Source organism: Astatotilapia calliptera, chromosome 8, assembly GCF_900246225.1.
Source record: "Astatotilapia calliptera chromosome 8, fAstCal1.2, whole genome shotgun sequence".
NCBI classification, from domain to species: Eukaryota; Metazoa; Chordata; class Actinopteri; order Cichliformes; family Cichlidae; genus Astatotilapia; species Astatotilapia calliptera.
This window is the reverse complement of record NC_039309.1, coordinates 11,334,565-11,348,498: the sequence shown is the minus strand read 5'-3', so window position 1 is coordinate 11,348,498 and position 13,934 is coordinate 11,334,565. Positions and strand designations below refer to the sequence as shown.

Below are 13,934 nucleotides of genomic sequence, written 5' to 3'. Positions count from 1 at the left end.
TAGGTGCTTGATGAAAATTGGAAAAGGATTGCCAGCAACCGCAGATTCCTCTTCCTCAGGTCTTATTTCTATTAAGTTTGAATGCATTTAAACTTCCTTGGACAACAGAGTCTTCACAGTGTGTGAAATGTAATGTAGCAGCAACTGCTGCTGAATGCATTAGGTGGGATTTCTCAAAGTTGTGAGCAACACAAAACAAATTCCATTCCAGAAAGCTCAGGGGCAAACTTCTGAGATCCTTGTTAAAAAAAACAGAAAATTTTCTGTATAGCTACATGTTATAAATCTGAAAGAGTGAGTGAATATGTTTTCTAATTTGGATGAATTGGCCCTATAATATTTGCCGGCTTGTACAGGTCAAACACATAGCTACAAATCTTCTGTAACAAGCTGTTTTCATTACAACTCTGTCTCATTTAATACATCCTGCAAGCTACAAAACACCACAAGGCGCTTTTGATTATAACTGCTAGAAAGTCATAATGTGCCTGTTAATATTTGGATGCACCGTTCATGAAATCCCCCTCGGTTGCTTTGCCCTCACACATTGATTGACTTCATGTTTGGCGGGCACAAGCACAGGGCCTGCTGTACGACTTCTGCGGCTGCTACTTAATGATGCTAGGACGGTTTAGTGCGGTTGCGTTCCTGCTTATTACCCATTATTCGACACAGTCTCTCTCGTCTCTGGAGTGACTCTGTAAATGAAGCACTTTATTGAAAAAGATAAATGCCTGTCGCTGCAGATAGACTTTGCAGGTAGTAATAATTCACTCCATTAATTCTTTTCAGCCTCCAACTCTGCTCATTTGTTTTTCAGAGAAAGTGGAATGAATGGGTGAGAGAACAGATAAGTGCTTCTCGCTGTTTCTCACAGACAACTAAAGGGTCTTTGTGCAGAGGGCAACATTTGAAATCAGAATATAAACCCTACTGACACATCACTATATTGGCAAAATTACAAAATTGTCCCTAGGACTGCTTTTGATCAAAGTATCTGGTACAAAAAATGATTAAAAGATCTCGTCTTTCAGCTCCATAACGCAATATTACAAATACAAGTGGCTAATGTTTAACCAACTGCAGCTACGTGCTCTGTCAGTCAGATGTGCATGTAAGATAAGTCACGACTATTATTATATGCAGCATATAGTGCTCTGAAATATGTGACAAAAGTATCTCGTACTGATTTAGAAAAGGACAACACGGGTCCATTTAAAAGATCAGCTCTTGCCATTTTTTCTTTAACATATCTACTAATATCTCTAATTTCAGAGCTTCAGCGCAAACCATCTTTCTCCTTTTGCTTCATATTCTGGTATTATCTCCATGGCGACTTTCATAAAGCACATTGAGGACCACATAGTGCTCACGTTTATCTGGGCCAGTGAAACTCCCCTTTCTGTTTTTGTAAAAGATATTTAAACTACACATTTAATCCTTGAGATATCTCAATATGCAATTTCAACATAATGTCTCAGTTTTTCTTCATGATAAAGAAATGCTGCTGTAGTAACTGAAATAATCTATCAGCACAACTTCAATTGTAAGAAATAAATGTGTGAAATTACTTTAAAAGTTCTCATAGCTTATTGCCTAAATAAGCCAAATATTCCATTGTAGGCAGTGTACAAGAAAAAGCAATCCCATAAATTTCTATAATCGATAGTGAAAAACGAACTTTTCCGTCATTTGTTTATCTATTCATTCTATACTGTAGTGAAATTGGCCACGGGGAAGGTCTTTATCAGTAAGGAAAGCTGTAAAAACCTATAAAAACACAGTTAAAATTCCAAAACGTATGCCCGCCTTCCTTTTCCAAAGTCATCCAATTGGCCGGAGTCTTACCAGGCCAGTTTTGACTTTCCTGTTCTAAAGCAGTGCAAAATATAAATGTCATTAAAGCTGTTTGAGACATAAAAATAAAAACACTTTTGCTAAACAACACAGAGGATGTTTATTTCCATTTAAAAGTTGTAACTCATAGATTGTTTTCTACATGTCAGTGTTGCAGTGGGCAATGAAAACAACTTTTAAAAGTACCTTCAGTGGGCTTGAGAATTCTTTCAAATACCAGCAACACGTGAGTCTCAGCTGAAAACTTGTTTTCTTAACCTGCTCTTATTCATCTCTTCTCCCACTCACCAGCTGCCCAGGTTTTAGTCATTTCCACCAAGAAAGTGTTGACGTTACAAGTATTAATACATATTCTCACTCAACTTTATACACTTCCTGGACATTCTGTCACTTTCTCTTGTGTGAATCTTCCTCCCGAAGTCCTGAGCCATTTCTAACTAGAGCTTGCTCAGCAGGAGAGTTTAAGCTCCACTCATGGCACTTCACAGAGCCTCTTAAATTTGTTAGCCAATCAATTAGCCAATAATTAAAGCTTTATTTACATAGCCCTTTTTCAAGACAATAAAATTAAGGTGATAGTGATTTACAAATGACCTATGTACACCGAAACCTACAGAATTTAATCTGAGAACATTGGAAGAAAGTCCAAAATCAGCAGCAACAATGCAGAGTAAGACAGTAAAAGATTGGTAGATGGCCTATTTAACCATGAATTTTTCAAACATTATATAAAAGCTACTTTTTGTTCATTAACTCTTCACCTGATAATTCTAGTGCTTTTAACTGCTGACATCATCCTGTCCACTTGGAAATCTACGACACGTTTGAAAAAAAAAAAACAAGCATCGAAGCTCTGCAGCTCCTCCTACCTGTGCTCCAGTTTTTTGCGATTGACACACATGGCCCTCTGGTAGCCCTGAGCAATGCACACCTTATGGCGACTGCACTTCACATTCTGGCATGGATCCTTGGTGGTGTCCAGGGCTGCAAACACAAAAACACGAAGAGTGAAAATCCAATGGTGTCGTTCACACCTAAGGTGTTGCAGTTTCATTCTCTATTTCGGTCACCTACAGCAGACAAATGGAGAGCTACCGGCTGTTTTTGTTACTGTTGACAAGGAGCATGCCTTCAGTAGATTTATACCAAACACTGCAACCCCACAAAAAGACAAAGCTGCTTTAATCAAGTTCTGTGTTCTTGCGCCATTTCAAATGATCCATTCTCACAAACCTCTCTCTGACACAGGCGTATACAATAAAAATCATGAAATGTGTATTTAAAAATATTCCACCAGTGTGAACAAATGAGTCCATTGATTATTTAGTCAGCACTACTGGGCGCCTAGCTGTCATTAGGCAGCCTATCATCAATAGTACAGCCTGCAGTCTCCAACTGCAGGCTGTCTGTGATTGCGAGAAAACCTGACAGCACTGATTGAGCATCTCTTTCTCTCAGCTTGTCACATCTCACTTCCCCCATGTCAACCTATCACTGTCTCTCCCCCGCTTGCCTTTTCTCTCTCACACAGAAATACACACTCCATCTTTGTCTTCCACGTTCCCATTCTTTCTATCCTCTTTCCCCTCCGCACGCTGTCTCCCTTAATGTCTCCTTCTATCTTCAGGGAGTTGAATTGTTCGATGCCAGTCTCCTTCCCTCTAATAGACTGAGATGGAAATAGAACTGTGTCCTCCACCTTTCTCAGCCAATGGTCAATGCCATCCGAAAGTGGATGTCACACTGTCCCAGTCCATTTAACGCCTTGCCGGAGCGAGCTGGGAAAACTCAAAGGCACAGATAAATTTAAGAGTGAGTGGCAAGCGGCAGTCGGCAGTCGCTAGGAGAAATTTAAGTTGTGAAATCCTGAGTCAGCTTCGAGCAGCTGCTTTGTAGTCAACACGGTCAACATACAAGGTGGCTGCCAGCCAGATTCCTGCAAATCCCACGACTAGGTAATACTTAGATGCTAGGGAAGTATGAGGGAACATTGTACTTTTATAGAATCAGTGGATGACAAGACAACTCACAGAGAATCTAGAAATACTGTCTGCCTGTGGTGTTTTTGTACTATAAGACCATGCAGGAGACCAAGCTGCTGACAGTAGTTAATAAAAAATAGAGTCTGGCAGCACTTTTGTGCTAGCTTGTCCTCCACAGGCCTTTGTTCCACAATGTACGCTCTGTTTCAGAGAAAATGTGTTTGGTCCTATTGGCTTATTATTATTATTATTATTTTGTTGTTGTTATTTTTCAGGAGATACAGTCATATAAAAGAGTTTTTCACACTGCATAGGGTCCTTTGAAAACCAGGTACATCTCATGATTCTACGTACAACCACCTTTAGCAGCAATAATTTGAAGTAGTGATGTTCTGTATTTATCAGTCTCTCATATCATTGTTGGGGAGTTTTAGGCCCACTCTTCTTTACTATATTGTGTCAATTCAATGAGGTTTGCAGGGATCATTTAGGCTCAGCTCTCTTAACGTTCTGCCGCTGTGTTTCAATCAGGTTGAGATCTGGATTGCAACTCCTTTACTGTTTTCTTTTTGAGTCATTCTGTTAAATTTGCTGCTGTGCGTAGGATCGTTTCCTGCTGCCTAATTTGCACCGAACTTTAGCTGTTGGACAGACAGCCTCACAGAGGAGTTCATGATCAACTCAGTGACTCCAAACGCCATTAAAATGCCAATCCAGTCACAAGATGTGAGAGTAAAAGCTATATCTGAAGCTTTTATATTTAGTGGGATGAATGGGATGTGTAAAACCTGCAAGATATAACCCATTTCAGTAGTATGTAAAGAGCATAATGTCCAAGGTGTCCAGGTTCTGTGGCTGCAAAAGAAGCCCAAATCATCACGCCTCCACCACCATGCTTGATATTTGGTATGAGGTGTTGATTTGCTTGTTTTTGCGTAACAACTGTGCATTATGGCCAAACATGTTGGTCTCATGTGTCCAAAGAACATTGTTCCAGACGTTTTATGGACATATGATTTGTTCAGATACAACTTTTCACACGTAAGCTCTCCTGGCAACCTTTGAAACAAACCATACATTTTCATGACTGTCTTTCTCTACAGTCATGAACTTTAATATTTAACAGACTAACTTAGGTCTGACTGAGGAATCTGCACAGTCCAGCCCTGGGAGGGATTTTTTCCTTGCTCCTGGGAAGATTGCAGTATTGCTACATGTGAGGCATTTATATTGGCTTGTGTTTGGTGGGATGAATTTGTTTAAACAATGCAAGATATAAGCCAGATATATATAAAACACAATGTCTAGATTAAAGACCTGGGTCATGCTCCCCTTTTTTAAATAAAAAACATATTTTTTCTGTGTTTAATTCTAGTTGACAACAAATTAGATGAAGACATTTGATTACTTTTTGGTGTGGCTCTAAGAATTTCTAAAACAGTAATTTGATGTTTTTTTCTGAGATGTTTTTTCAGTGGCCCAAATGAGCTGAAAGGCATTAGTCACTCCATCCCAGCTGGGCATGATCATGTTGTGTTGGTGTCATATTGTACCACACACAGTTTAGAAAAAAAAACAACAGAAAAAAAGCACTGGCTGTTACATACATGTGCGACTGAAATGATATGGAGACACTTGCAGAATAAACATTTGTAGTCATTAATATGCTTAGGAGTTTGGGGCATATTTTTACAAGTTTAATTTTGAGATTTTCCTAACTGAATGAATGTTTTGTTATATATTACTTTGCATAAAAACAAATTTACTTGCAGGTGCAGTAGAATCTAAAACACGAGGAGAAAAATCCCCCTGGTTCATCTTCACATGACTCCAGATTACACACTCTGCCGTTCTGTAAAACTCCCTCGAGCAACAGAAGTCGATAAAACAAAAACTAACCTCAAAGTAGAGCAGGATTCCAGATGCATTATCATTTCAAAGGGCAACAACTTGTAAATAGCCAAAAAGAAAAGAAAATGAATACAAGTGGGATAGGGCTGGTATTATTTTTGCTGTTTGTCTTAACTGAATTACAAACCAATTTGTCCAAACTGTTCTTCTGCTGAGTGGAAATTCATGACATAGCATTTATATTCAGCAGAGAAGCCCGAAGACAGATAGCAAGACTCTGTCAGCAGCGAAAGCTCATAAACTTTCCGTCATTCCATATAACACTTTTTGTGACCACTTGACTTTTATTCGCTTCATCTGGTCCAACAGGTAGTCTGCTCTGTCATTTTATTTAACCCCAGCAGCTGAATAATAGACAGACTCTACTGCTGGTAGTACATTTGTCTCCAGCCTCTCTTTTGATTTAGGACATAAAAGCTCAACAAAATTCACCCCAATCTGTCACCCCATATATCATTTTGACTATTTCTTGACAATAAAGAAAAAAAAGCGAAGCTATCTAATATCTTCAGTATGACTCAATGTGTCACATCAGCTCTCCTTAGCACAAGTCATCATTCAAGTTTTCCCCAGGCTTTGTCTGGTTTGTCTTACATCATCTGTCACTGTGTATTTGCTGAGTGGTTACTATCAGGAAACTTTCATGGAGGCAGGAAGCAGAATTTGGTTTGTTTTACTGGTGTAATATACCATAAACTGTTCCCACTCAGCATCTGAGTATTCACTATGACCTGAAAGCACCTGAAACCACAGCTATGGGCTTTGCAGTGAACTATGCATTGCACCAGCTAAATGTTTGGTAGGAGATACCAAAAAAACAACAAAAACCACTAGAAAACACACACAAATTATGTGGCGCAAATAGTAGCCCCTTCAGCATCCCTCAGTTGTAACAATTGGCTATTTGAGTCTGCTCAAACATGTCAGCTCAAAGCAGTCTTGCAGTTCTCCTCTGAATGCATTGATTTGCTGCCATGTTACTGGATGATTCGATATTTACGCTAACCAGCAGTTGAACAGGTGCACACAGAATATCTAAATATCTTTCATTCGACCTGCAGTGCAATTTTTGCCATTTAGATTGTTTTGTTTTAAGTTATTCAGTTCTGGAGATATGTTCCCTTTCTTTTACAATCTAAATAAGTGGCACATACATTTGGCACCTATGCCTGTTTTTTTTTTTTGTTTTGTTTTATTTTGAGAAATCATGATCAGGATAATAAAAAAAAAACAAAAAAAAACTAAAACACATCAACAACCAGAAAAAAGAACAATAAAAAAGTCACCAGCCATGTTATGACCAGTTTTGTGTAGGATCTACTTTCTTTTTACTAAACTACACCTGCAAACCATATAACAGAAGGAGACTTAATAAGAGTCTCATGTTTGTGAAAAAGTGACAGGATTTATGTTAGAAAAGAGAGGAAGGAATTTTCAAGTTAGATAGTTGTAAAATTATAAAAAAGCTTATGAAAGATATAATAATGTATTTTTGGAATCTTTGGGGTAACAGAAGCAAGCTTATAAAAAAATAAATGTGTTACCATTTAGTGTGATTTCTTAACCGACTGGGTTCCATGTAGACCACAGAGGTTTATCTTTTGTCATATCTCAAAATGTGTGTTGTTTTTTATAAATTGTCCCCAGCTGGGACATACCCTGGTCATGCCACACATGGGAAGGAGAGCTGTTTCTGCTACACTGCAAGCCCCAAACCAAGCAGCAATGACCCTCCTTGGAGTGAGGAAAACTCCACCTGCTGTTGTGATTGTTCACTGCTCAGCTGGAAAATCTTCTTTAAAAAGTGTTACCTTTATTCCAAAAACAGACAGGAGGATAGCAACTGTTTGCTCCTCCTGTCACATGGCAGCATGCCCTGCAAATTGTGTGATATAACTGACTGTAATGTGGTTTTAGTCATTTCTGATCCATGTATAATCGTAGTAAGAGCTTGATTGAGATTAACAGTAAAAAGTTTGGTTCATAGTGGGTTTTGATTCTTTTTCGATTGTGTTCATAATATTTATGGACAGAATTACTAAGCATACCCCATAGATTGTGGGTTAAGGGTGCAATATACTCAGATTTTAAACCCTTCCAGCTCCAAAGATCTACAACTCCTCCGTCTCCTCCCTTCTCTGGAGGAGCAGTTGTTAATTCCAGCAGTTCTTCGACATGGCCCCCACATCTCCTTGTTGTCTTGTCAAATCCTGGGCTGGAGTCCCAGCTGTCTGTATTGTTGTCTCATTCCCAAGACCAGAAAATTTCCCACAGAACGCCCGCTCCGGAGTCCATTCTCTATAAGATTCCTCTGGTCTACCAAGATGGCGTCAGGGACCAGGAGCTGCTGGCCATCAAGTGGGCCTTGGAGGAGTGGCAGCACTGGCTTCTTGGGGCAAAAGAACAACTCCTAATTTGGACCAACCATCAGAATTTGATACACATTCAAACAGCCAAGCAACTCAATCCCACACAGGCTCTTTAGGCTCTTTTTTTTTTTTTAAATCCTACAACTTTCATCCTGCCTATTGTCCTGGTTCCAAAAACGCTAAGGTGGAAGCGCTCTCCAGACAGTTTTCCCACTCCACCATTTGTGCTGCCCTGTCTGCTGAACCAGCACCTTCTAAAACTCCTGCTGGTCGTTCCCTCCCAAAGTCGTCAGGAGGCTTTGCACACTTCTCCCTGCTCTCGGGGCATCCTGACCCAAATATGACCCTCCAACTCCTCCGACGTGTCCTCTGGTGGCAGTCAGTGGGTCGGATGTCCGTGAGATTGTTTCTGCTCATGAGGTCTGTGCCCGGACCGAGGCCTCCACCCAACTTTCTGCAGGGCATCTTCAGCCCCTCCCTATTCCGAGACGTCCCTGGTCCCACATCCAGCTTGATTTTGTTACTGGTATTCTATCTGTTAACGGTCTAAACACCATCCTCACCATGTCTTCACGCTACCTCTTCCTCTACCAGTCTCTCCCCCTTTTAAGTTTGTCGTGGCTTTCATCCCCCCCACCAAGAGACAGAGGTCGTCCACCCTGTCTTCCATGTTTCGCAGCTCAAGCATCGCATCACCTCCCCGGCTAGAACCGCTGTCTGAGAGATTCAGATGCTGTACCAACCTGTTACAGTGAAAAGAGTGCTGTGCATAAATGCAAATATGTTTATTTAATGGCTAATCTACGTGTCTACCCTCAGATATGGTCATGAGCTGTGGGCAGTGACTGAAAGAAAGTTTCCTCTGTAGGGAGTCTGTGCTAAGCCTTAGAAGATAGGATGAGGTCATTTGGAAGAGATTCAGAGTACAGCCGACTAGAGATGGCACGATACCACTTTTTTATGTCCGATACCGATACCGATATCATAAATTTGGATATCTGCCGATACCGATATGAATCCGATATAGTGTTTTTTAATCAACAAAACTGTTTTTTAAAATATCTTGCTGCATTTTGCAAGTCTGCAAGTTCATACTCAAGTTTAAAACAACAACTACACTAAAGCTATTCTGTTATACCTGTATACAAAAAAAATATTTCATAGTTCAGCAATACTGATCAATCTAATAAACTTAGACCTACACCATTCTCCCTATTCTGGTATTTTAAAGAGTACTTAGCGTAAATATTAAGCAACCTAACTAATAGGGTTCCAACTCCCAGCAACAACAAAAATAAATAAATAAAAAATAGGGAACCACCCCTCACGCTCCACCTCATGATGCTTAATCGACGTAATCAACCTTAATTTGATGCAGTGTGAAAAAAAATGCACAGAAATATTAAATAGATTCAACATCTTTCTTCAACAAAATTGCAGACAGCACAGATGGTACCTTCCCAAAGGAAAAAGTACTATAGCTTACTAGGGTATATATATTAGACTTAATAGTCACTATATACAGTAATTGACTTCTATTCGTTTTACATCAAATTAAAACTTTGGGTGTCAGATAATTATTTATTAAAAGCTCGACATTTTAAATGAGAATAAGAAAGAAAAGTATGTCTTTGTGCCCCCTTTTCCCAGTTAATGCCCTATCGGCCCCCCTGGCTAAACTTTGCTAGATCCGCCCCTGCACAGTTACCAGGGTCAGCTAAGTAGAAAACGATCCTGGTGTAGAAAGTAATATTAAATACATTCTAACAACAGCTTATCAAGCTTAAACGTGCTGCTGTTGTTCAGCCGCTGGTTTCCTCTTTCTGGTGCAAAGTGGGCCAAAAACAAACAAGAGAGACAGACTCGCGACAGAAAAGCCGATCAGCTGATCGTTAAGCAGTTTCATGATTGAAGTAGCAGCAGGAGAGCGAGAGGCAGTCGCTCGTTAAGCTTAACGTGGGAATGCTTTACAAACATTCAGAGATGGACTTACACACTTGCTTTACTTCTCTCGGGGATAACTTTGTCGGAGATGAAATGCCAGGTTGCTAGCGAAGCTCCAAATGCTATCCAGACCACCGACAGGTCGCATGCCACAGCCGCTCTATCACGTGATGCATACTGCTCCGACGTGCTAACGTTCTGAGGTGAGTTACGGCGTGTTGCAAGTTTTGTGAGGTGCTTTCGTGATATTTAATGGATCGGATTACATTTTTTATTTTTCTCCGATATCCGATCCAGTAATTTAGGTCAGTATCGGACCGATACCGATACGTAATATCGGATCGGTCCATCTCTACAGCCGACTACTTCTACACATCAAAAGGAGAGTTTGAATTAGTTTGGGTTCAGCCACGTAATGGCGGTACCAAAGCAGATCCATGACACACTGGGGAGAGTGCATCTCTTATTTCAATTGTTTTATATTGGGGTCACTGGAGCCTAACCTAGGTGTCATAAGGCGAGAGGTGAGGTACACCCTGGACAAATCACAGGGCCAACATAGAGAGCAAGACAACCATTCATGGTCACATTCATACCAACAGACAATTTAGAATCATTACTTAACCTAACCCCTCTGGACTGTGAGAGAAAGCCAGAGTATTCTGAGAGAATCCATGCATAGAAGGGGAGAACATGCAAACTTCACACAGAAAGACAGATGAGGGATTTGAACATAAAATAAGTTTTGCTTTTATTATAATTTTGCTATTATATTGCTTCTTGCAATAAATTATTCTTGGGGTGCTCAGGCACCCAGTTGTTAGCTCATGTATGTTAAATATGTTGGTAGGATGAAGGTTAATTGCACATCCAGCATAAACAGCACAACATTAGCACACCCAGAGTCGTGCAATATTTACTTGTCTTTTAGGTCCCTTTTGGTCTCAACCAATTTGTGAGAGAAACAGCTGAATTTTTAGGTCTGGCCACCTAGAGCTCCACTATGTTTACCAGCTAATTGCCAAATTTGTCCGCCTCCCATTTGGTGGAAAATAATGTAACAAGGGTTTACAAAGAGCCTTTTTCTTGAGAACAGCTGGCTGCTGTGGCATCTGGTAAACAACATCAGTAACAGCAAAGCAAAACAGAGTTGCAGGCTACAAAACAACATAAAGATCTGATAGATGCTAAAATGCCCCACATACTGATGGAATAGGCGGAAATTTACAATGACAGTGTCACATTTCACAAAATCATTGTTACTATATAACTGCTGACTCTAGCAGTTTTAAAGTAGCTGGTGGATTCATCTTAAACAAGGTTGCCAGGAAACAAATGAACTTGGTGAACGATTTCCATGACCTAAAACTGTGTCACACACTACTTCGCTGCATTTCCTTACAGAAGCACAGCCCGGAAGATAATGGTATTGTTTCAGATAATGATGTGCAACCCGCTCATATGTCAAGTCCTTATGAAAACCTTTTGTAGTTCTCCTGTTATTTATTGTCATGTCTTTAAAAATGGCACTGACCTGAGCAAAATGCATTTCCCCTTGTGCACAATTTGCATATATCTAGCTGTGTAACTGCCTCGAAGCAGCAGCTAAAAAAAATCACACACATCTGTCATACGGCGCTCATATACAACTCCCACATGTGAAAAATGAAATTTAAACACTAGATTTAATTTGCAGTGAAGATCAAGTAGCTTTTCCAGCTCTACTCGTTTTGTTTAGAATATGCTGCATCGAGAATTCAGTTCAGGGCCAGGATGTGATAGAGCCATTATGGGTTTTAAATCCTCCTATAATCATGTCAACAAAAGCGACGCAACTGCACTGAGCCCCCGTGCAATCTATCAGAGATTATTATTATTATTATTATTACACCGCAATCAAAACCATTCCAGCTGCTTTCTTATCCACGATTAGCGTCGCCGCTGTTGTCTGCGCTCGCATCTGAATTCTTCACCGAGTATGGCGCCTTGCAGTTGGACAGGCTCATCAATCAAAAGCTGTCATCATCCATTACTTTTACATTTAATAAAGTACCTTAGCGGTTCTGGGGAAAAAATAAAATCTGCAGAGAGTGTGTTACTGGGCTGCCGGACATTTAAAGCATGAAACAGTAAATCATAAGAGAGACTGTCCCGTTTTGGTGGATTTCCATTTAAGTTCATTTTAGAAGACTCTTTCATGTTCTGAGTTTTAATTGCCAAGTTAGAGCAATTCGCAGCTACGTTTATTTTCTCACGATTATCACAGAATGCAAACCACAAGTTCACCTCAGTTTTCTTTGACAACACATTATGCTTGAACAATTTCCTGAGGTTGTACACGTTGACGTGTAATCACAGCCACCTTTTTTTCTCTTTTTTTTCTTAATCTAATTAGTAAAATGCTTCAGTAAAGGGACAAAAGTAGTCTAATTGTTCAGCATAAATAAAGGTTGAATATGAGGCTCCTCTGTTAAATCAGAGTCAGCGAGTGGGCAGCTTATTGTTTCAAAACTGCCCTTGAATAAAGAGCAGTCTGTGGAGCTGAGTTGATGTCTCAATTGGCTCACTTAAAAAGGCACCAGAGGTGTCTAAAGTCTCCGGTTAGGTCCTTTGTTCTACCCAGGGCTTGCAGGTACACCTTCTTGGAGTTCTTTGCTGTCTTGTTGAATTTGCAATGAAGAGAGCTCTGATCAATTAAGTCTGCAGAATTAGTCCCAAAGGGAGTTGTGATGCGGATGAAATCAATGGTATTCAAATAGAAGTCGCCCACACTACAGCAAGCGAGGCGTTTTCTTGAGATTACATTAGTTATTCCCCTTGTTGTAGGCTAAGAACAGATGACTGGGATAACATCTCCAGCTGCTTCTTCTCACATCTTCTTCCTTAGAGGAAGCGTGGGTGTGGCATTACAACCGACCTCCCACTCTCACCTTGCAGCTAGAACACATTGTTAGGAGCTGCTAATTAGCAAGCGCGTGTATGATTAGTGCACATATACCCTGACCTGTGAAATGATTCATACCGCACTTTATTCCCCTGACCTTCTTAAAGGGATTCCTGTATGCTAAGATGAGAGTGACTGCTTTGTTAAAACAAGCACAGGAACCTAATCTGCTGTGATTTAAACTTAAAGGTCAGGCAGATACAACCTGACATAGCAATGGTTGACTTATGGTTGACAATGAATAACATTTGGACAAAACATCAATGAATCATAAACCTTGACATATTAATTTCAAGAAATGACCTGTTTACTGAGCAACACTTTAATATTCTTCAAAAATATGACTTAGAAATATGGCCTATATTACACATTTATGTTGTTTATTGCTTAAAAATAATCTCTCTGCCTGAAATTTTTTAGAGAAATCAGATTAATGTAAGTAAAGTTTCAAAACACTCGGATGAATCAGTGCAGCTTTTCCCCCCCGATTTACATAGTTAATCTCCGTATATAACAAAGAGCTTGTAATTAATTATTAACTTGATCCCATCCAATCATGAACTAATAGCAGACAGACTCCATCTTATTGCTTTTTTATTGCTATTTTGACATACCAAAGTCAATTTGAAAAAAGCAAGAGGTTTTAGACTTGGTCCCCTTTAAAGGAACTATTTAAAAGGCAGTGAGATCACAAGTTCATTTCACACGGTTGCAATAATTTTGTACGTGCCGTAGTCTCCAACCACTGTTTTCCCTAATGTGCAATTCCCCAATGATCTTATGAAATATCAAAGATTATAACATCTTTCCGGAGGAAAGGAGTCTTTTATGAGAAAAAAAACAAAACAGCGTTTAACTGAAACATTACACAACTGAACTTCATGTTCAAATTGTCTATTCCACCTCCACAGCTGAAGTTCTTTTCTC

The 13,934-nt window shown here is 39.8% G+C and overlaps 1 protein-coding gene across 1 annotated transcript in view; it reads right to left on the bottom strand.

Annotated features, from left to right (window-relative positions):
• The window catches only part of LOC113028322 (testican-2), a 48,013-nt gene that overhangs the window by 9,897 nt on the left and 24,182 nt on the right, over nt 1–13,934 (bottom strand). The window contains exon 4 of the mRNA XM_026178498.1: nt 2,727–2,841. Within this exon, the coding sequence (XP_026034283.1) occupies nt 2,727–2,841 (115 nt within the window). The remainder of the gene's footprint in view (nt 1–2,726; nt 2,842–13,934) is intronic.